The following is a 23,698-nucleotide window of genomic DNA, read 5'->3' as shown; positions in this document are numbered from 1 at the left end:
GCCCTTGGATTGATTTTTTTCCATTGCTATCTTAAAAATAGGGGTCACATAGATCCTTTTCCTTCTATTTGAGTAGTCTTAATTATTTATTTTCTATCATTCAGGTTTATGACTATGTAATAAAAGGAAGGTTTAATGGTCCAGTAATCCAGGATGGGAAATCATCCAGCTAGCAAAGCATTGAAGACATCAAATTAGTAGCACTGATGATCTGTTTTTTCCCCAGCTTGACATCTGCTTGCAAACACTCATAGCCAAAATTGTTTTGAAAGGCAATGTCAGCCTTAGGCTTTGGAGCTTGTCTCTTCAGATGCATCAGTGAATTTCTCCACCCCTTACTACTTGTTATTTTCTGCTGTGAGATGACACAAAATATATAATCATACACCAGGGGGACACCATTATCTGGTGTTCTGATCTGATGATGAGAAGTCAGCATTTGTGGCCTCCTTCTCTTACCCCATTCCCGATTCTCTTGTGACTTCTGCCTTAAGTGCATACTTAATATGCATATTAGATTAGATACCACAACTATACACTTTAAAAAGGTTTCTGAAAACCTTTTTTTGAATCAAATTAGCTGTCAGCATGTTATTATTTTATTTTTCTTTCCGGAAACTACACTAGCAAATATAACTTCTATGAAGACTTGACGTGAAATTATAGAGAAAACAAAATTACATAAAAAAAGGATAAGTTCTTGTAATGAACGGCCATTCTTCTGGAATGCTTTATAGCACGGACTGAAAGACACTTATCTGCTGTTTTCTTTAAGCTATCATTTACTTGGAAAATGTAGTACATCAGAATGCAGAAAAAGAAACAAGAAAAAATTCCATTGGAAATCAAGTGCTAAACATCTTTAGCAATAATTATAATAAGAATGATTAAATAATAATATATATTCATGATATAAATACAGTTATTATTCTATATTAACACTATGAATAGTCTTAATGTGTAATACATGTTAATGTAAATATTAATGTAAATGAATGTTTTCACGAGACCTTTGTGTGTTTTCCCCACAAAAAAAAGTTCATTTTTTTTAAATACATATTACAGCAGAAGAGCAGCCATGCTAAATCATCCCACAGCTGTCTTGTTCTCTGTGCTATCATACTCATGACAGCACTTTACTCACAGTTGGGACATGAGAATAGATCAAGCATACAGAATATTTCAGCTTCTGTGCATCTTCTTAGGGAGTCTGAATTCTTTCTCAGCTAGAGAGATTTCATTATTGTTGGACAGCTGATAAAATTACTTATACATAAATACATAAGTTTATAAATCCTATCGCAGTGAGTTCCCTAGTTTAGTTTTGTGTTTCATGGAAAAATGTTTTGTTTAATCTAAATTTGCTTAATCAGATTTTGATTTAATCCTTCCCAATTCTTGTATTGCAAGGAAAAGTAAATAATATTTATTTATTTACTATGCCTGAATGCTTTTATCCCCACATCAAAATTTTCCCAATTTCCAGACTGAAACGTCGTAATTAACTTTGTATTATTTATTTTATTTCATGTAGCTAAATATGCAAGTTTTTTTGGCAAATCTGATCATGTTTGCCTAGTTTCTTTTTTATGCTTTCAACTCTTATATGTCTTCTGAGAGAAATAGATGTGGAAAAGAAAACACTACCAATTTTTGTGGTATTTAAGCAATGCTTAACATCATTACAGAATCACAGAATTGCAGGGGTTAGAAGGGACCTCAAAAGACTGTTGTGTCCAATGACCTGCTAAAGTAGGTACCCTATAATAGGTCGCAGAGGTGTCCAGCAGGATCTTTATTATCTGCATAGAAGGAGACTCCACAACCTCTCTGGGTAATTTGTTCAAGTGCTCTGTCACCCTTACTGTAAAGAATGTCTTCCTCATGTTAGTACGGCACTTTGTATGTTCAAGTTTTAGGCCATTACTTCTGATCATATTGCTAAACACAACGAAGAAGATCTTGGCCTCATTCATTTTCCTCTCATCTTCCTTCAGATATTTATAAACATTAATCAGATCGCCTCTCAATCATCTTTTTCCTTGGCTGAACAGACCTGAGTTACTCAATCTTTCCTCATACAGGAGATGTTCCAGGCCATTAATATCTTTATGGTCCTTCACTTCTAGGAGATCCCCGTCTTTTTTAAATTGGGGAGCTCAGAGCTGGTTACAATATTCTAAATGTGGCCTGTTCTGACATGTTCTACTCTGCTTTTTATCCCTTTGCTTATAATCCATTTTGCTTTTTTGACTTCGGCGCAGCATTCAGTTGACAGAATTCTCTCAACAGTAATGCTGAAATCACTTTTTTTTTTTCAGCAGATACTTGGTTGCCATGGTTTTCTCTTCATTCTTTTTCATTCCTCAGCACAACTTTTACCCTATCTTCCAGCTTGCAGCATATTAAGAATTAATCTTGTATCTTACCATGGTCACCTGCCCTTTTTACTACACGAGATAGATAAGTAAATTGATAAATACCATTTCACCTTATTATCCAATTGGTAAGGGGTGTATTTAACTCGAAAATATCTGTATGAAGTTACAATAACAATCCGTATCTTTTTGTTCAATCTTTCTGGCTTTTCTTTCTTTATTTTTTTTATTTATTTTGACACTTGCTAACATGTTTATGCCTTTCTTTAATTTTTTGTTGTTCATGTAAAGGTCTTTGAAAATTTTAGGAAAATTCACCAATTGGATTTGCATTCCTCTGTGTTAAATTAATCAAAGGACTCTAAAAATTTTGTGAAATACATCAGGACTTTTCCTGTTTAAAAATAAATAAATAAATAAATAAATATTCATATACTTGATATTTTTGTTCATTCTTAGACTAGATAACTATTTGCTCAGCAAAAGTCAGATTTACTGGTTTGTAGCTCCCTGTTCTGTTCTCAAGCTATCATCTTATGTTTCCCCAGTGCCAACACCATTTTAAGTTAATAGTTCAGCAATTTTATACCTGAATTCTTTTAGAACTCTTGGGTGAATACCATCTGTTCCTGATGGCTTTTTACCACACATATTTTCAGTTCTAAAACCTTTCATTTCTGGGATTTTCAGTAAGCTGTCCAAGTACTGAACTTGAATAGCCTGAAAGAGATACTCTCAAATCCATAGTCTTAATTCTAATTTTTAGAAGGAGTACTGAAAGGTGAGACGGGCCCCAAAAGTAAAAAGGCAGAAGGCTTCACAGTGACTGAGAATAAGGGAGGTGTAGGGGAATAGTTAGTTTATAGAAGTAAGAATGCAGAGCTTGTTAGAAAATAAAGGATGGCAGACACTGTAACAGGGATAGTAGGGGGATGAAGGCCATAAAGATAAGGGTTTGAGAACGGCCCAAGGACATTTGGCAGGGAGTTGATTAGATGTCCACAGAGCAAGAAGAAACTGGTTTGGGGGGATGCCTCCCCAAAAGGTCAGAAGTTTACAGCAGAAATGATCAGAAGCCTTTGCGAGGAAGACGACAAATCTTCGTTCCACGACTCACTACGCATGCACAAGAGGGGAGGGTCTGCATGCTAATGAACTCTCGGGGATGTGATGAATATCTATCCGAATTCCAGGAAAACTATTGATTATGTATTAGTCCAGCCTATATTTGTAGCATGATTTTTCCAGACAGTGCGCAAGTTACGAGGATCTATCCCCCTTGCACCCGGTATCTGTGCAGCACTGAATAAACCATACCTGCTTTATAACTACTTTGTGGTTATAGAGTTTGATTCTGCACGTCTGTATCTTCAGACTACAGATTTTCTATAACCATCATTCTTATTCCAATATAAATAATTAACTAAAATTAATGTCATAATCACGTTTTTCAGATTTAGGATCATATATTTCTATCATTCCAGGACGCTTCAAAATTCTCAGTCTTTTCAGTGATTTTTCAGAGTACAAATGTCACAAAATCTCTTTATTTTATCATATAATTCATCATGATAAAACTATAGAGGCAGGTAAAGGAGAACGTTACTGACTCTTTTCAGAGTTCAGAAAGAACTTCTATGAGAATCAGAAACAAGGAGAAAAAAGATGATATACTTGTAACTGATACTCTTACTGATATAGAAAAATGAAGATGATCTGAATTATCAGTCAAACTAAATCATATCTTGAAGAAGAAGACTTAAAATATTTTAATGTATAATGTCTTTAAGGACCTCAACTTAAATAGCTTGCTAGCTTAATCAGTAATAGTTTAGTAGTAAATTTCTCTTGAAAATGTTTATTATTATTAACTTTCAGTCTAAATCTCAGAGTTCTCATACAATTTCATACATTTCTTTTGTGTCAGACAATTCAATATTATGAAGCTTTCTGTTTTTACTTTTCGAAGGAAAATAAACATTTCAACCCTGTTTTGCTTTACTAGAATGCACTTCAGGAAAAAAAGTAGACATTCTGTTTACACGGTTAAAGAACTTGTTAATTACAAAAATAAAGATGGTGTCCATACTACTCCATATGTTTAGTGTAATTTTAATCTTCAAGAGTGAAGGGAGGATTAAAAAAAAAAAAAAAAAAAAAAAAAAAAAGGACCAAAACTATTCTAAGGTGTTTTTCATGATAACTTTTATGATCATGATCATTATGATTATGATCATTATGATCAGTTTTTATTAAATATCTTCTCTTTATGTTATCATTATTTAATTTGTGCTCCATAAAAAGAAATTCTTCCATTCTGTCTATTTCATATTGAAAATGTCAGGCAATCAGGACAAATACAAAACTATTCTTATGTTCTTTGATTTTAAAATTAGTAACAGCAATATTTCTTTCTTTTTGTGGTTAATTCACAGGACATAAATGATGCCAGTTTGAGATTGAGACACCCTTTCTGTCTTCAGTAAAGACATGAAGTTTCTCAAGCGTGTTCTGAAAAACTAGCTGTACCTCATATAGAGCACAAGCATAAATGGAAATTCTGTTCTTACTACCTCCGTTTTCATAGAATCATAGAATGATCTGGGTTGAAAAGAACCACAATGATCATCTAGTTTCAACTTCCCTGCTGTTTGCAGGGTCACCAACCATCAGACCAGTCTGCCCAGAGCCACATCAAGGCTGGCCTTGAATACCTCCAGGGATGGGGCATCCACAGCCTCCTTGGGCAACCTATTCCAGTTCATCACCACCCTCTGTATGAAAAATTTCCTCTTAATATCTAACCTAAACCTCCCCTGTTTCAGTTTAAGATCATTCCCCCTTGTGCTATCACTATCCACCCTCATAAACAGCCGTTCCCCCTCCTGTTTATATGCTCCCTTCAGTTACTGAAAATGACAGAGAAAACTTTCAGAACTGAGTACAGTGACACTTTTACCACCCTAACCATGGCTTCACAGTCTCTTCCACAGACTTTTAGGAACAAAATACAACTGATATCTTTTGATTTCTAGTAAGTTATACAGGCATTATTCATCAAGGAATTATCCTTGCACACAATCTTCTGGCACTGATTCATTTCAAATTAAATGCAAAGGACTGAAACATATGATTTTCAGAAAGAGAAAGCAGTAATTAGTGAGCTATGTGAGCTCTCTCCAATTTTCACTTTCTCCTCCTCACAGACTTGTATTCATCAAATGATGTGTAAAACTCTAGAAAGGAATAACATTATATGCAGAAGTGAAATATTTAGTACAATAATTTAGAAGTGTGGTAACATTAAATACTTTTAAAATCTTGTACCATAATTATTCAGATGATTAAGAAATATTTTCTTTGCAACCACAACCTAAATCTAAAATTAAATCTAAAAAAACCCCTAAATCTAAAATCCTGCCCCATGTTTTTTTGTTTTTTTTTTGTTTGTTTGTTTTTGTTTGTTTGTTGTTGATTTTTTTTTCCCCCAAAGTATATTTAGGCTTCACCAATTACAAAGTGTTGCAAACTCATCTGTCTAAAATTCTCTAAAATTCTCCCACTTCTTTCCCCCCCCCCCCCCCCCCCCCCCTTGCAGATGCTCACAACTAATATTTTCACGTTCTCTCTCCATTCCGGACTTGGGAGCTTCATAAAAATTAATGGCATAACCTGTCTTCCTTTAGCCAACAGAAATCATCAATGAAATCATGAATATTAGTTCAAATGGGTGTGAAAATTGGATTAAAATAGAAAGAGATTTCTCCAGAAACATTATTTATACTTTTCATTGCTTTTCATTGCTTGGTCTGCTTGGTCACAGTAGTTTCTGTGGGTTAGAACTAAGTATCTCTAATAGCTCTCAATTCTCTGGACATATTACATAAATGCAGTATAAGTAAGATTTAGAGATGATACTAAATTAGAAGGAGCTGTTGACTTCCTTGAGGGTATAAAGGCTTTCTAGAGAGATCTTGACAAATTAGAGGGCTGGGCAATCACCAATCACATGAGGTTTAACAAGAACAAATTCCACATTCCCAGTCTAGGATGAAGTAACCTTGGTTATATGTACATACTGGAGGTCAAGAAGGTGGGGAGCAACCCCATGGAAAAGATGCTGGGGGTTATGATTGACAGCAAGTTGGATCTGTGTTAGAAGTATGTCCAAACAGCCCAAAGGGCTAACAGTAATCTGTAATGTGTCAGACCCAGCACTGCCAGATGGGCAGTGGAAAGGATTGCCCTGCTCTGCTGTGCACTGTGTAGCCTCACTTAGAGCACTGGGTGCAAGTTTGGGCACAATATAAGAACACAGATGTCTAAAGGAAGGCTATAAAGATGGTATCCAGGTAGCAAAATATATGAGGAGGAATTGAAGCCACTTGGTGTGTTCAGCCTAGAGAAGAAAAGACAGAAGGGAGATGTTGTAGCAATCTACAGCTCTTCATAGGGAGCAGAGAGGCAGGCACTCTGCTCTGTGATAGTAGTGACAAGAATTGAGGGAACAGCATGGAGCTGTGCCAGGGGACCATCAAGTGGGAGTTAAGAAAGTGGTGGGCATTGAACAGGCTTAGCAGTCCAGTGGGCACAGCCCCAGGCTGCTGGAGTTCAAGGAGAATTTGAATAATAATGTCAGAAATATTGCTTGAATTTTAGGTGGTCTTGTGTGAAAAGAGGAGTTAGATTTGATGATGCTTGTCTATCGCATTCAACTTGGGATTTCTATAGATACATGATTGTAAAACAAAACAAAACAAAACAAAAAGCTAGCTCATCTCATTAATTCCTTGGCATTAAAAACTGAAGGAATTGTCATCTTGTAGAACTGAATGGAGTCTTAGAAAAAAACACAATTCCTTTTATTTTTTTTTTAGCAGTAATGAAAGAGAATTTGTAATGTATCACAACTAAAAGAAAAATCGGCAGTCAGTTTAAATTGCAGTGTTAAAATGTGTAGGCACACACAAAACCCCAATTTTATTTATTTATTTATTTATTTATTTATTTATTTATTTATTTATTTATTTAAAGGGTTTGCAGGAGGTGTTAAAAACCCCTTTGAAATAAAACTGTTCAGTTCTGGAAGATTTTAGGCCAAAATGAACTCCATATCAATTAATTTCATAAATACAGCATATCATCCATCCCCTCTGTACTCAAGTACTGTGTTCAGTCATGAACTACAAGAAAGACATCAAGGGCTGGAGCCTGTTAGGAATGGGGTGATGATGCTGGTAAGAGGTCTGGACCGTAAGTCTTATGAGTTGCAACAGAGATATCTGGGATTTTCAGCTGGAAAAAAGGAGGTTCAGGGGTGACCTTATCTCTCTCTATACCTGAAAGGAGATTGTGGTGAACTGGGGGGTCAGTCTCTTCTCCCATATAACTTTTAGTATATCTAGAGGAAATGTCCTCAAGTTGTGCCAGAGGAGATTCAGGTTAGATGTTAGGAAATACTTCTCCAAAAGGGCAGTCAGGCACTGGAACGAGCTGCCCAGTTCGGTGGTGGAATCAACATCCCTGTAGTCGTTTAAGAACTGTACTGAGGGACACAATTTAGTGGGAAATATTGGTGATAAATACATGGTTGGACTGGATGATCTTAGAGGTCTTTTCTATTGAAAAGGGGTTGAATGTTTATGGAATAGATATAGGGCAGAGATTTTTTCCTCTTCATAATTATTATTTTTTTAAGTGGATTTGTTTGGATAAGACATTTTTGACTTTAAAGATTTTTTTTGTTTGTCATGACTGGACAGCTTCAACAATGTCATCATTTGTGAAGTTAATATGCTACTCTTCTTATCCAAGTTGTTTGACTTGGATAAAAACATATCTCTTTAACTTTCTAATTTCTCCTGGAAAATAAATAAATAAACAAATAAAAACAGCCAACATGCATATAAAACAAGTCAACAACAGAATAGAATAAAATAGCAGAAAGACAAACAATACAAGAAAATCTTAAAAAAAAAAAAAAAAGATAAATGGATTACTATATCATGCTTTGATTAGTTGTGACAGCACAATGATCAGTAACTAAATTCTGCCAAAGTTTCTTCTTCAAATAATTTGTTCTACTACTGCAAAAACACACAAGAATCTATCCTTGCTATGAAAAATTCACATTTTTACATGAGAAATGCACTCAGTTATGGTTGCCTCCGATATTAATCTGTTACTTTGCCAAGGGAATTTCATTTTTACAAAGTTGCTCATTACTGTCTCAATTTCAGAATAGCAACTTTGCTCAAGAGCAAATTAACTTGAAGAACATGCATTAGTTTCACTCTAATTAAACATATGCTTATATAGCTTCCTGAAATGGAATTTTAGTAAATAATATATGAGTTAGTCTGAAACCTTGATTTTGCATATGTAAAAATAGCATCACGTACATAAAAAAAAGATGCCTTCCCATTGGATGCCAATCTCTTACTTGTATATGTGCCCCTGTGGAGAAAATGAGAGGACAAATCTTGAGAGATGGGAGGTCACATTGCTTCAGGCATGAACGATGGAGAGGCAGAACTGTGCTCCAATTAGAACTGCCTGATATGTTATGTTCATGCCTCTCTCCTGTCTGTATCAAAAACCGTAGCTCACCTAGCTTATAAATGGCAATGCAGACAGGGCAAAGCAGAAAATAAACTTAAAAATAATAAAACTTAGTTTTGTTGTCAAGCTCTTTCTCCCTGGACCAAAACAGGAATCAGAGTGAGGACTACACACAGTTCCTTCCTTATCACTTTCCCCATGGCTGAAAAAATGAACTATGGAAGTCCTTGAGGGGTAATTAGCTTTCTCACAAATCTTGTTTCCAGCACTGAAATCTGTAGAGGCTTCCACCTAAACTCTAGTCACCCAACAAATTATACCATTGTGCAATTCCTTACAAGCTGTATTTTTTTCAATGGGTTTTCCTCTGAGAAAGTCTGATTTGTTCCACAAACAGCATTCAAAACTTCCTTACAAACAAGTCCTACACTGGGCTTGGTGGGTAGTTTTCCAACAGTACTTTGCTTCTGTCATAGAAGAGAAGAATTACATTTCCCAGAAGACTTCACTGTTCTGTTTCCATTTTCTGTTCAAAGGGAAATACAAAACTGCTTGCAAATCACAAATCTACCCCTTTTTTTTATTGCTCATCTCTGTGGTGTGTGCTCCCTTTGCATCTCACCTTCAGCATTAGAGTAAGGCCTTTGGTTTTGGATACTCTCTCTCATTTATTTGATTTATTAGCTTCAATTCCAATTATATTATACTGTATTATCTTGCACTGTGCCATCATACTTAGTACATCAATTTTCTCCCTTAGCTCACTGCTACTGTTTTGTTTTTAGCCCCATTGGCCTACCTTTCCCTTTTCCTTCTTCCCCTTAATTTCAGGGCATGAGTCCCCAGATTTCCTGCAGCCCCATTTAGTCATGGAACTGGGCCGAACTGGGCCACAAACCTTTGACAGATATAATGAGATCACAGCTCACTCTGATCTTTAGAATGTGTCACCACCTTCAGAATGATTTTTTATTACGTTTTAATTACGTTTTATTCATGAAGAAATCAAAGGCAAGTTGAATATACTTTAAGACACTGTTTTTTAGTTTGCAGCAACAGCCAAAACAAAGAAAGAGTAAAGTTAGAATCTTAACTGAAGAGACAATTAAAAGCAATTTTCTAAGGCTTCATCTCACTCAAATATGAATTCAAGGGAGGTAGTTGTCCATATTTCCTTCTATTGTCAATGGAAAGAAAGACAGCTCCAGGGATAGATTAATTTTATGATATGTTTAAATTTCATTATTGTTCCTGTATCTCTTCATGGATTTTACGGAAGATCTGTCCAAGTCATTGAGTCTAGCAATTTCAACATGTCTAACGTTAATTCAGATGTATACTGTCTTAATAAATTGTTGAAAATATTTAATCTTTAACTTTCCACTTCAAAAGACGAGTAGAAGCATTGGAAATTTTCAGTTTTTGTGTAGTGCACTAGTTGAGTAAACGAGAAATAAGAATGTTTATCAGACAGTTCTTCCATCCAAATATCACTAAGAATAAATGGAACTAGTCATAATACAGGGCATTTGCAAATTTACAATTGGTTTTAATCCTGAAACAAAAAACTTAATTGGGATACTAATGATACTAATACATTACTTTAAGAAATTCAGAGTGCCAAATGCCTTTTATGAAAAAGAAAACATTGAGTAAACAGTATTTCATTGTTATGAACTGGAAAATGAAAACAAAAGGAAAAAAGAAAAGGGGAAGGGAGGGGAGGGGAGGGGAGCAGAGGGAAGGGGAGGGAAGACATAACTATTTGCAGTGTCTCAGCCAGTCACCAGTATGTAAATCCGGGCAATATTTGAAATATACTGAAGAGTTATTCATTCAATAAATAAATAAATAAATAAATCTAGAAGTTGATGTTCACAATATGTGATGACCAGTCAATTCCTCTTGAACAATTTTCACAGAAAAGTCTCATCTAAGTGGAAATGTTTTGCAGGCAGCTGTTTCAGGTCAGGGTAACATATGAATCCTGACTGGAGAATTACATTAAGGAATAATAAAAACTTAGAAGATAAAATGAATTTTAAGTGAGCAGTATTTGTAATTAATAAGCATTCCATGTAGAATGTTGCATGTTAAAAACAGATTTTGTATCAATTTTTTTTATTTCTTTCTTCAGGAGAGATGCCTTGGGGGGGGAGAAAAAAAGGAAATGCTTTCAAAAGTCTTGCTTTGGCTTGTGTTTGGTGCTTGAACCCAATAAGATAGCTCATGTGTGGAATGGTAAACAAGTGCATAATTCTTGTCAGGATCAAGATTGTACTGGCAAAACTAACAGCTGGATGACAGATTTCCCAGAGAGGCCAAGATCTGAAAGAAGTGTGAGCTGACCTTATGACCTTAGACTCAAGGGCCATCAACATGTTATCTATGGACTTGAGTGAGCTTGCAGTTTATTCCTCTGAGGTTGCAAAAAAAACCCAACCTTTTCCATGAAGGCTATGCTGCTTCCACATAGGTAGAGTTCCCAAAGTAGTTCTCACATCCACATTAAAAGTTTGAAAATATTGCTAGAAAATATCTGTTCTTTTTAACTAAAAACCAGCCCACTGTTCAAAAGATCTTATAGATTTTTCTTCCTTCCTTCCTTCCTTCCTTCCTTCCTTCCTTCCTTCCTTCCTTCCTTCCTTCCTTCCTTCCTTCCTTCCTTCCTTCCTCTCCTTCCTTCTCTCTTCTTTCTTTCTTTCTTTCTTTCTTTCTTCTCTTCTTTTCTTTCTTTCTTTCTTTCTTTCTTTCTTTCTTTTTCTTTCTTTCTTTCTTTCTTTTCTTTCTTTCTTTCTTTCTTTCTTTCTTTCTTTCTTTCTTTCTTTCTTTCTTTCTTTTCTTTCTTTCTTTCTTTCTTTCTCTTCTTTCTTTCTTTCTTTCTCTCTTTCTTCTTCTCTTTCTTTCTCTCTTTCTCTCTTTCTCTCTTTCTTTTCCCCATAGAACTGACAGAAGTAATATACTTCAAGGCCAGCAGCAGAGCCTTCTGAACAATTTTTTGGACAATCTCTTAGCAATGTTTTTGCTGTGTTTTTTTTTTTTTTAATATTTAATTTAAAAGATGAAATTTAGATTTAGCATAGCATGAATTCAAACATGATCAGCTGATTAAAGTATTTTTTTTTTAAGTTTAATATGTTTTAATTTATACACATTTAACCATTATGTAGTTTTTAAGCCTCATTATAAGTCATCTGGGATAAAGTTAGAAAACATAGCTGAAGTGGAAATATCTATGGTGCTTTGGATCAGATGGTCCTAAGTGTTTCAAAACTAATGACAGTAAAAGACATGTACAGACTCTATTTATTAATTTAATTAATGTTAAAAGACACTGAAATCAAATTGATATCTGTTCAGACATTCGGAGATTTACTTTTTACATCAAACATCTATGGGTTTATATATCTATAATACTTAAAAATTCTTAGAGCAATAGCTAAATACCAAGAGAAGAGCACTGATGAACCCCTTAAAAAATCATGTCCATTTATTCTCTTAGTGGATCTCTAAATTCAAGACAGAATAAAATCAGAAAGGACAAATGCAACTGCAGAATGAATGGTGAAAAAGAATAGAGGATGGAGAAAGCCTCACCACCAGACTGGATATATATTATGATAGTATGCTGGGACTGGAGCACCTCTCCTGTGAGAAGAAGCTGAGAGACCTAGAATCATTCAGCCTAGAGAAGAGGAGAGTTAGAGAAATCTAGATCTAAACATGTATAGACATATGTGTCTATAAAAACCTGAAGGGAGGGTGCAACAAGGATGGAGATAAGCTCTTTTCAGTGGTTCTCTGCGTCAAAACAAGAGGCAGTAGGCACAAACTATGTTGCTGAAGTTTCTATCTGTATATCAGGAAACACTTTCACTTACAGGTGACTGAACACTGGCTCAAGTTGCCCAAAGAGGTTCTGGGTCTCCACCACTGAGATCATTAATGGTTGTCCTGACACGGTTCTAGGCACCTTGCTCTGGGTGGCTCTGCTTGAATTGGATCAGACAGAAGTTCCTCCCAATCTCAGCCATTTTGTCATTCTGTGAATATGCTTTATATATATAATTTCTTTTCCACTAGTTTTAAGTTGCTCCCTCACATTGTTTCTGGGAAAATTGGAAGTGTCTATTCTTTCGGATGATGTAATTAAAACTTCTGAACTTCTTTTCTGAAGTTGCACAGACAAACTCATTTCTTAAGACATTAGAAGTGACAGGTATGCTTTAAGACAACAATAATTTCATCAAAGCTATGATAAAATAAAAATACTTCAAAATTGGCTTGGTTTCAGTAGTGTTTCTCCTAATACTAAATTGTAGTTTCAAATTACTCTTATACTTATATAGTCCTGTTAATAGATTGGAAGCAAGATGCATACATCATTAAGTATAGTGTGCAGGGGTTCTCATTTCAAACATCTTTGTCTGGCTGAGCTTCTATGGCCTGATTATTGTGGAAATGTCATTAAATGGAAATGATGTCAGGGAATGTTGAACTTAATGTTGTGTTTTCAAATATAATGAATAATATTACAGCAGCTTTAATGATTTTCATAGTAGAAAAATGTTATCAAGCAAAACAACAATATTAGCTCCAGAGCCCTGGTCAAATTCCAGGCTGGGTAATTGCATTTTAATATTTACAATTTCTCAATAGCTCGAATTGATTACTTGTGCAGCTCACTCTTTGATCACTGATACGTTAATGCCATACTTTGTCAACTCATTGCTGCATGCCAGCTCAGAGATAGCTGGCTACCACTGGTGAGCACCCAAGCCGTATTAAATGAGTCTTAACTGCAGTACATGACCCTGAAAAGATTCCTCTCATTCTACCTTCTTAAGATACTTAGGTATTGCTTAAAACAGAAGGTAAGAATAGATACGGCTTATTTCAGTGTTACTTAAACGTAGAGCACAACCTCAAGTTAGAGTTGTGAAATAATGAGCTGTTGAAGTCTGTTAACATATATTTAATATAAATCAGATACATATCTTCATATGCACTGATAATAATTACATATAAGTGCTCTGTAAAACATGAGAGAAAGAAGTTGTACCAAACAAAACTGGAAGAGAGTCTTTGTATCACTCAATGAAAATGGCATTCTTGAAAATCTTATTTATATATAAGTCAATTCTATGTTATTTTTATTAGAATAAGGTTCAATTTCTTCTTCTCCCAGTAGAATAGAATCCACATCTTTTTTCCAGCTGGTACATGAAGTACCTCAAGATCTATGCATATTGTGCTTCACATTGCATATTGCATTGTTGCTGTGTGGTTCTTTTTGTTGTTTTGTTTGTTTGCTTTTTGTTGTTGTTGTTGTTTTGTTTTTTGTTTTTGCTTTTGTTTTCCTTCTGAGGTCTCAAGATGAGTTATAAACTGCAAATGGACTGTCATCATTAAGGTTTTCTCACAATCTGACTTAGGGAGGAAGTCCATCTGCAATCATATGTGAAGCATTAAACATATTTCATCAGATTTCAGAACTCATTTTGAGTTTAATACTGCTTTGAATTTTCTTTAATAGGAGAGAGAATAAAAGAGAATAGGGGGAAAAATGACAAGTGGATAAGAGAAAACAGGATCATGAATGCATAGATGCTAATGAACTGAAAAAAATACAATTTTATTGAACTGTTAGGAGTATCTGCACAGAATCCGGTCATTTAAAAGCAACTGCAGCATGCATAAAGAGCCTTTTAACATTTTCACACAGGAAATCTTATTAATTTTTTGTCTTTCAAAGTTTCTGCTTACAATTAAGGATCATTTTTGTCCTATACCAGGTTACAACCAAGCCAATTTTAACACAATCTCTCTCCAACACACTGTCTGCACATGCAGACATCAATACAAATAGTATAAAGGAAGATGAGAGGAAGCAAAGGAAATAAACTGAGCTAAGTTTACTTTTCATTCTGAGAATGCAATGGTCAATGACCTCAAAGGAAACAAAATTTACTATGGTGTGGGTGATGATAGCTGTATCATCTAAACTAAAATGAATTCATGTCTTACATGTCCCAGTTACATCTGAAAACTCTGATGACATAGCCACTGGCTTTTCAGGCACAGATATAATTGTATGAATTTGGCTATTTTAATTAGGTTTTTTGCTTCAGCCTGTTTGAGAACAACCCTTTAATTAAATCTAGCACTTTTATGAAAACAATCCGGTTGGTAACTTCCAAAGAAAACTTCCTTCCCCCCTCCCCCCACCAGATCTTCAGTGAATCTATTTTCAAATTAGACATATATAGAACTTCTGAAGAAAATTGAGGGACTCATTTTCAATAAAAAGTGAGGAATATTTGGATGTGATTGGCCAAGGATGCTTCAAGATCTATAACCTTTGAATTAAATGTACCAGTAACCACTTAATTTGTTACCAATCCTAGTGTGTCGATCTTTGATTAAGCCTCATTTTCTGTTGAGTAGTACTGCAGTACTGCACAACATCTGCTACACAAATCCCTGAAGTATCCAAGGTAAATCAAAACAAGTTGCTTACCTGTCTAAACTCTTCAAGATCTGTTTTGTTCCCCACCAACACCAAGGGGATGTCATAGGTGTGCCGAACACGATAAATGAGTTCCTTAAACTCAGCCGCTTCTTGAAAAGATTGACGGTCTGTGATGGAATAGCAGATAATGAAACCTTCTCCACCTCGCATGTATTGGTCCCTCATGGCTGTGAATTCTGCCTATGAAATTGGAAGAACATGTTCAATAATTTGGCAGACCAAATACTCCATTTTTAAGTAACAGACTTGCTGAAAACATCCTCCTTCCCCCAGTAATTTCATATTGTTTTACTGCTTTAAAACACTTAGTGAAAGTTGGATCATCATCCTAGATTATGAACCACCAAGATTTTCCTGGCACTCTTTTCTTTTTTTTAACTTTTCCTCTCACTGGAGCTTGGTCTTCCAAGAATATCAAATTATTATGCCAGCACTTGCTTATAGGAAACACTCTTGTGTGTATTTATAGAACTTTCTGCAGCACTCCTGGTACGCTTAGATGGCTAGCAATTCAGTGCATGCTAACAGGTGTGAAAGAAGGTTATATTACTATCTAGGGATGGTATCTTTATTATGCACTCAATTCAAAAGCTCAGTAATATCAAAAACACATTCATTGACTCCCTCCAGCTTTGAAACAGTGCCTAATAAAACAACAATATAATTTGCAAAAAGTTCTCTTTCAAGTGCTCCCCAGGAAGCTGGGGTAATGGGATAATACCATTAAGTCAAAATGAACAATTTTAAATGGAGGAAAAATTGTCCCAGTTTCCTTCTCCTGTGTTTTCCTATATTTTTAAATGTATTTATTACTACAGTAATATATATATATATTAAAGTGTATTCAACAAGTGCCACATACTAGAAAAATCAAGATTTACTTCTTAGATGCTAGACACTCTAGCTCAAAAATATGCCTTTAAGGCAGTTTCTTTTTAAACTTTCTTTGTTCTTCTTGATCACAGCCCAGAATAATCCAATACTGTGGTAACATTCAGCCAGGATCAAAATCCTCCTGAACAAAATCATCTCTCCAGAGATATTAAGATGCAGGAAGGTTTGTTAAAGCAAAGCATACACATATCAACATTGGACCAATGCTATGAGAAGCAAGATGCAATATCTATTCCTGTATTTTTTTTTAACTCTGTTGAGAATTTAAGCTAGGATTTTAAAAATAGTTTAGGTTGAATATATATGCTCAGTTTTTGCTGGAAATTGAAAGTAGATTCCTTATGGTCTTTTAAAAGTCTGAGTCTTAAATCTCTCTCAGTAGTCACTCACGTTGATTAATAACATTTGCTGTGAATAGACTTTTGTGTTGACCATTATCATTTATTCATGATGTGTCTCTTACCCAAGGACATTCTAATATATCACTGAAAATATTTCACCTTCTAGAGAAAGAAGTTCATAGACTAAGTTCCAAAACAGCAGACTAATAGGCAGTTTAAGGGTAAGATTCTACTGAGCTTTTCTCAGAATTACAAAATGTCTGAAATATCAACACTAACATCCTAGGAGATTTTGTTAACTGTCAAACTCTAATATAGAGCAAATTAGGCCATATCCCACCTTCTTCAAACTGTATATGGATAGCAGTAGGAAGAAACACAGGATACATCAGATTTTGTTTTTTTGTGCGGTAAGACGACAAAAGGAGATTTTGTTTTCGCCCCAGGTTTTTGCTTTTCAACCACATTAGATATCCAATGGATTAATAACGCAATACCAAACCAGAGAGCATGTATCAGATCTCCAGGCTGTGGACAGGGAGTGCTAATGATTGAACACAGACATATTTCCCCTCACTTACTCACTCTCTGATTTTACTTAAAGAGCAAGATCTCTCCATCATTACCACAAATTTTCTTCTCTTTAAATTATCTCATCTATGATCATTCTATTCCCTGTCCCCCTTTACTCTGCCCTCATGTAGCCCTATCTGCAGTACTCTGTTCAAGCTTGGAGCCCCCAGTAGAAGAATGACAAGGAGCTGATGGAGTGGGTCCAGAGGAGGTTCATAAAGATGCTTCATCTCTCCTATGAAGACAGACTGAGGGATCTGGGCTAGTTTATCCTGGGGAAGAGATGGCTTCAGGGAGACTTCATTGCAGCCTTCCAGTACTTACAGGGAACATAAAAGCATAAGGGAGACCAACATTTTACATGCTCTAGTATTGATAGTCCAAGGGAGAATAGCTTTAAACTGAAACGGGAGATTTAGGTTAGATGTTAGGAAGAAATTATTTACTTTGAATGTAGTGAGGCACTGGAACATGTTGGCCAAAGTTGTGGAAGCATAACCTTTGGAGGCACTCAAGAATGGGTTAGAGATGCTGTAAGATATTACTCTTTTACATCATTGTCTCAAAGCTTGCTGGGGACACAGATGAACAAGTCCAAACAAGTTCTGGGCTGATTTTGGTCTTATATCTCACCTAGTTCTATTACAAAACAAGCAACAGATTAACTTTGCAACCGGTACACATATATCTTTAATTGTTCCTGCTATAGAAACGGTTTTGTAAAAATATTCATGTACAGATCTAGATACATTTTTTACCCAGTAGGAGGAAAATATGAGATAATTCCTAGTTAGTAAATATCAAGTAGAAGAAAGAAGAAAATCACACCTCCTCAAAATAAAAAAAATAAAAATAAAAATCAATTCTAAGAATTAAAGTGAAGATTTGTCATGCTTATAGCACATTACAGATTGATGGCAGTCTATAATGTTTTCTTGTGTATTATGACTAAGACTCAATTGAAAAATGTGATAAGAAATCCTTTTAAACAAAATCACCTTTCTGCTTGTGAAAGATGCTGTACTGAAGAACAAGAATAAAGTTTAGAAAGAAACAAAACAAATTTCTAAAATATTAATGAAAGCAGAATAACTTTTCTCTTTTTCCATTATAACTGGAAGCAGAAAACAAAAACAACACAACAACAAAACATTATAATAATCATCATAAGATGTGATAATTCCATATGTTGAAGAAAGTTATGAATACGTTCTGATTATGTCATTCATATATATGTCCGTTTTATCAGTTATTGGTTATCTCATGAGATTTTTCAAACAACACAGAATGGACTCTCACTCAACGTGCTCAGAGGCAACTTACTCTGATATATCAATGACACATATCCAGCTAGACTGATTTATACTTTACTGATCTCCCTCCTTTGTGAGTTGTATTTATATCTCTTTCTCAAACTTTTTTGTGAGTCATATGAGCACACTAGTAAAGACAGGGATACAGAAAGTCCCAAGTGAGTTATGTCTTTTTCTGTTTTTCATGAGTAGGTACTCACTCTTTTGAGCAGCAGCCCCAAATCTTATTTGTCTTCCTTAAGTTGGTAGTATACTTGTAGATACTCCTTTCTACATATTTCTATGTATCCTTTCACATAGAAGTTTCCGCTCCATCGACACTTTGGGATCCCTGACATGCAAAAAACACTGATGATATCCATGAAGGAGGATCCAGGGAACCACAGGCCAATCAGCCTTACCTCCATTGCTGGGAAGATGATGGAACAGCTTATTTGGATTATCATCTCCAAGTAAGTTATTAGGAGAAATCAACATATGCTCACCAAGGTGAAAACACACTTGACCAATCTGATAACTTTCTATGATGTCATGTCATAGAAATTGCCTAACTTGACTTCAGCAAGGCTTTTGACACTGTCTCTTATAACATTCTCATAGGTAATCTAAGGAAGTGTGGCAAAAATTAGTGTAAAATGAGGTGGATTTATAACAGGCTGACTGGCAGAGCTCAGAGGATTGTGATCCCAGGTGCAGAGTCTAGTTGGAGGCCTGTAGATAACAGTATTCCCCAGGGGTCAGTACTGGCTCTGACCCATGTTTAACATCTTCATCAGTGACCTAAATAAAAGGACAGAATGAATTCTCGGCAAATTTGCTGATGATATAAAGCTGAGAGAAGTAACTGACACACCAGAAGGCTGTGCTACCATTCAGTGAGATGTGGACAGACTGGATAGTTGGGCAGAGAGGAACATTATGAGGTTCAACAAGGGAAAGTGTTTGCTCATTCACCTGGGAAAAAGAACTGTGTGTGTTAGTATGGGTTAAGGGCTGATCTGATGAAATGTCCTCTGTTGAGAAGGACCTAAGTGTGCCCTTTTGGCTAAGAAGGCCAAAGGTACTGTAAGGTGCATTCAAAAGAGTGTGATCAGCAAGTTGAGGGGCACGATCTTCCCCATCTGCTCTGCCCTGGTGAGGTCACGTCTGGATTACTGAATCCAGTTCTGGACTCCACCATTCAAGAAAGACAGCGAACTTCTAGAGTGTCCAGCAGAGGGCCACAAAGATGATTGAGACTCGGAACATCTCTCTTACGAGGAAAGGCTGAGAGATCTGAGAGTCTGAGTGACTGAGAGGGTTTCTAATCAATGGTTATATACATCTAATGGGAGGGAATCGAGTGCCTTGGGCAAAGATCTTTTTGGTGGTGCCCAGCAGCAGGACAAGGGGTAATGGGCACAAACTGGAATACAGAAAGTTCCACATGAATATGAGAAAATTATTGTTTACTTTGTAGGTGATAGAACACTGGAACAAATTGTCTAGAAAAGCTGTGGAGTCTGCTCTCTGGAGATATTCAAAACCTGCTTGAATACTCTCCCCTACAACCTACTCTAGGGAACCTGCTTTAATGGGAAGGTTGGACTAGATGATCTCCAGAGATCCCTTCCAAATCCTATCCTTCTGTGATCCTGTGATTCTATGATTTCTTTTCTTTTACTTCTTGAAAATGATAAATTGAAGAAAGAGTACACCAGTGAGATCTACTGTAATAATTACTTTAGTTTTTTAACAATTTTATTTATTTTATTTATGTATACAAGGCTAAGTAAATTTTAGAAAATTGTTTGTTAAGTGCATGCTGCAAGAAGCCTCCAGAAGTTTTTAAGGAGAAAGTTTCTGAATAGAAAGCTGGGAGCAGACATTACATCTTAATATTGCTACTTATTTAGATACAATAGACATGCATTATTTTATCTGGTTTCTATTACTGAAAAGGTAGACGCTACAGCCAGGAGTGAAGAAAGATGATTGACTCCAATGCGTACTTCATTCCAGCCTCAGAAAATCATCTGAGAGATCATGGGTGAGTTTCTCTTTTATCTCCCTCACTACCTCAACTGTAGATTGTTAACTGAAACAAAAATACTTCTCTCAGCCTCTGCCAGCCACAGTTCCCTCTTAATCACATCCTTCATGCATTTGGATGATGAGACCTGTCTTTTTGTTCATTTTGAAATTTCTAGTTAGTTTCTTCAAGACTGGTATTTCCAGTGCAGATTGAAAGGTCAGGAGTAAGTAACGTCTAGTGCCTAACACAAATAGATGATTTTTCCCTTCACAGCACTCAGCAGTAGGAAATACTATCCCTCAGCATGGGATAAAATACATTCAAGATGCATGAGAAGATAATAGACAGGTATGCTTTTTTTATCACAGATATCAGAGTTTCAGACATTCTGTATTTACTTGAACAATTCCAGCATGCACTCAATACAGGTTACTAGAGATGACAAAACAGGAAAAAAAAAATCACTGACTTATCAGCACACGTTCACTTTTTGTTTCCCTTTTTTTCCCAGTCATCCTTTGCAAACAACAACAAGAGAGAGGCACAGCAAAAGAAGAAACATGGAAAGAAGTGTACAGCAGGTGGTACTTAGCCATTCGTGCCAGCCCAATAACAGCTTAGACTCAGATGAAGAAAAAAAAAATGCAGGATCTCTGTCTTAAATAGTTGAGAACAGGATTCATTCTCTACATCAATCTCTTCACTGTTCTGTTTGGATATCAGACACTGTCTTACAACCCTTCTGCTTGTTCCAGTAGTGACCCGGCAGTTCAAAAGTGGGATTAGTACAAACAAGAAATAGACCATAAGCTTGCAGTGGAAGTGGGTTACTATTATAAACAGACCCTTGATTAATGATCACTCGGTATCTCATGCCATATAATTATAGGAATGAATCCTTGCTTCTCTTAGCAATATCCTTGATTTTTACTGGCAACAAAATGCACATTACAGACAAATGATATACTATGAAAACAACATAAAGATGTGGTTTATGTTCCTAGCACACTGATGTCTTTCTGAACATAATATGGAAGATTTCGAAGACAATATTATGAACTCCACATTGTACAAAATCAGTAACCTTGTCTTAATTTTTTGAGGGGATAGTGGCCACCCTCAGCAAGTTTGCTGATGATACGAAGCTGGGAGGATTGGCTGACACGCCTGAAGGCTGTGCTGCCATTCAGCGAGACCGGGACAGGCTGGAGAGCTGGGCAGTAAGAAACCGGATGAGGTTCAACAAAAGCAAGTGCAGAATCTTACACCTAGGAAGGAATAATTGCATGCACCAAAACAGGCTGGGGGATGAGCTGCTGGAGAGGAGCTCTGCAGAGAGGGACCTGAGCATCCTGGTGGACGACAGGTTGGCCATGAGCCAGCAGTGTGCCGTCGTGGCCAAAAAGGCCAATGGCATTCTGGGGTGCATTAAGAAGAGCGTGTCCAGCAGGTCGAGGGAGGTGATCCTCCCCCTCTACTGTGCCCTGGTAAGGCCTCATCTGGAGTACTGTGTCCAGTTTTGGGCTCCCCAGTACAAAAAAGACAGGGATCTCTTGGAAAGAGTCCAGCGGAGGGCCACAAAGATGGGGAAGGGCCTGGAGCATCTCCCCTATGAAGAAAGGCTAAGTGAACTGGGTCTGTTCAGCCTTGAGAAAAGACGACTGAGAGGGGACCTGATCCAGGTTTATAAATATCTGAGGTGTGGCGGCCATAGCGGTGAGGCCAGTCTCTTTTCAGTGGTACGTGGAGACAGGACGAGGGGAAACGGACATAAGCTGCAGCACAGGAAGTTTCGCACGAATGTGCGTAAGAACTTCTTCATGGTGAGGGTGACGGAGCACTGGAACAGGCTGCCCAGGGAGGTTGTGGAGTCTCCTTCTCTGGAGATATTCAAGTCTCGCCTGGACGCCTACCTGTGCGACCTGGTGTAGGGAACCTGCTTTGGCAGGGGGTTGGTCTCGCTGATCTCTAGAGGTCCCTTCCAACCCCTACAATTCTGTGATTCTGTGATTCTGTAATTCTGGCAACAATCAAGTAAAATGCTGAAGTAGGTACTGAAATTAATGCATAATATAAAAGACAACCAGCAGCAACATCAACCTCATTGATGCTGGTGCCTACTTATCTAGTCACTTCTCCTCTTGTTTAACTTAATTAATTTGCTTAGAGAGATAAACAAGAGGAATATTCTTCCTGTTTCCTCAGAAGATAGGTGATCTTTGCAGGAAGATACAGGGATGATTTTCAGGTTTTGCAAACAAGTCATTATATTATTTCTTTGCTGACATTTCTGAGGGTTTTCTGAGAGTCAGTATGCACTCTAGAAACTGAAGAGATAAGCTCATTTAGATGGAATGAATGACAGGGAGCAACTCAAGACCTTGTTTATGGGCAAGAAAATAGTTCAAACTGAGTAAGTCAGCGTAACACACAGCTGGCAAGTTGAAAAACAAGACTAGACTCACTGAATTTGCAGCACAGAGACTTACATTTATTTATTTATTTACTTATTTATTTATTCTGGAGAATTTCTAAATTCGGATTTCTTAACCTGAGTTGCTATATGAGGTGTATTCATACAGACATTAGTCTCTTTTTCTTTCAGGTGAATCTGAAAGTGCAAGCTGATATGTCTAAATTTTTACTTCTTTTGCAAATAAACAGTATGAGAAGTCAGTTTCATTATGGACTTCATTAAAATATTGTGGGACAACTTGATTTTATCACTTGTGAATTCACGTCCTTTCCTACATGGGAACATAAAGATTTGTGTTCTATTTCTAGTTTTAATACTTATTCCCATTGTATTTGGTATTGCTTATATTTACGTTTTCTGCAGGATTGTCTATTGAAACACAGGTAGGGATGTCCCTAGAGGGGACATTAGAGGGCTTCTGTCATTGATTTGTCACTAGTACATTGCTCACTAGCTAACAGGAGAACATTTAATAGTCATGTACTCTTTTGTATTCATTATTGTTCTGCACCATAGTTGATTTACAAAGTAAGAATGAATCATGCCAGCAAGGTGGAAAAAAAGGAATAAAATAAATAAATAAATCAATAATAGAAATAAAAATGAGAATAACACC

The 23,698-nt window shown here is 36.3% G+C and overlaps 1 protein-coding gene across 1 annotated transcript in view; it reads right to left on the bottom strand.

Moving 5' to 3' along the window:
• RIT2 (Ras like without CAAX 2) overlaps positions 1–23,698 on the bottom strand; it is a 185,078-nt gene that overhangs the window by 71,695 nt on the left and 89,685 nt on the right. The window contains exon 4 of the mRNA XM_085213034.1: positions 15,460–15,651. Within this exon, the coding sequence (XP_085069160.1) occupies positions 15,460–15,651 (192 nt within the window). The remainder of the gene's footprint in view (positions 1–15,459; positions 15,652–23,698) is intronic.

The sequence above is a fragment of the Meleagris gallopavo genome, chromosome Z (assembly GCF_905368555.1).
Source record: "Meleagris gallopavo chromosome Z, MGAL_WU_HG_1.1, whole genome shotgun sequence".
Lineage (NCBI taxonomy): Eukaryota > Metazoa > Chordata > Aves > Galliformes > Phasianidae > Meleagris > Meleagris gallopavo.
The sequence above is the reverse complement of the archived record's forward strand: the minus strand, read 5'-3'. Positions and strand labels throughout refer to the sequence as shown.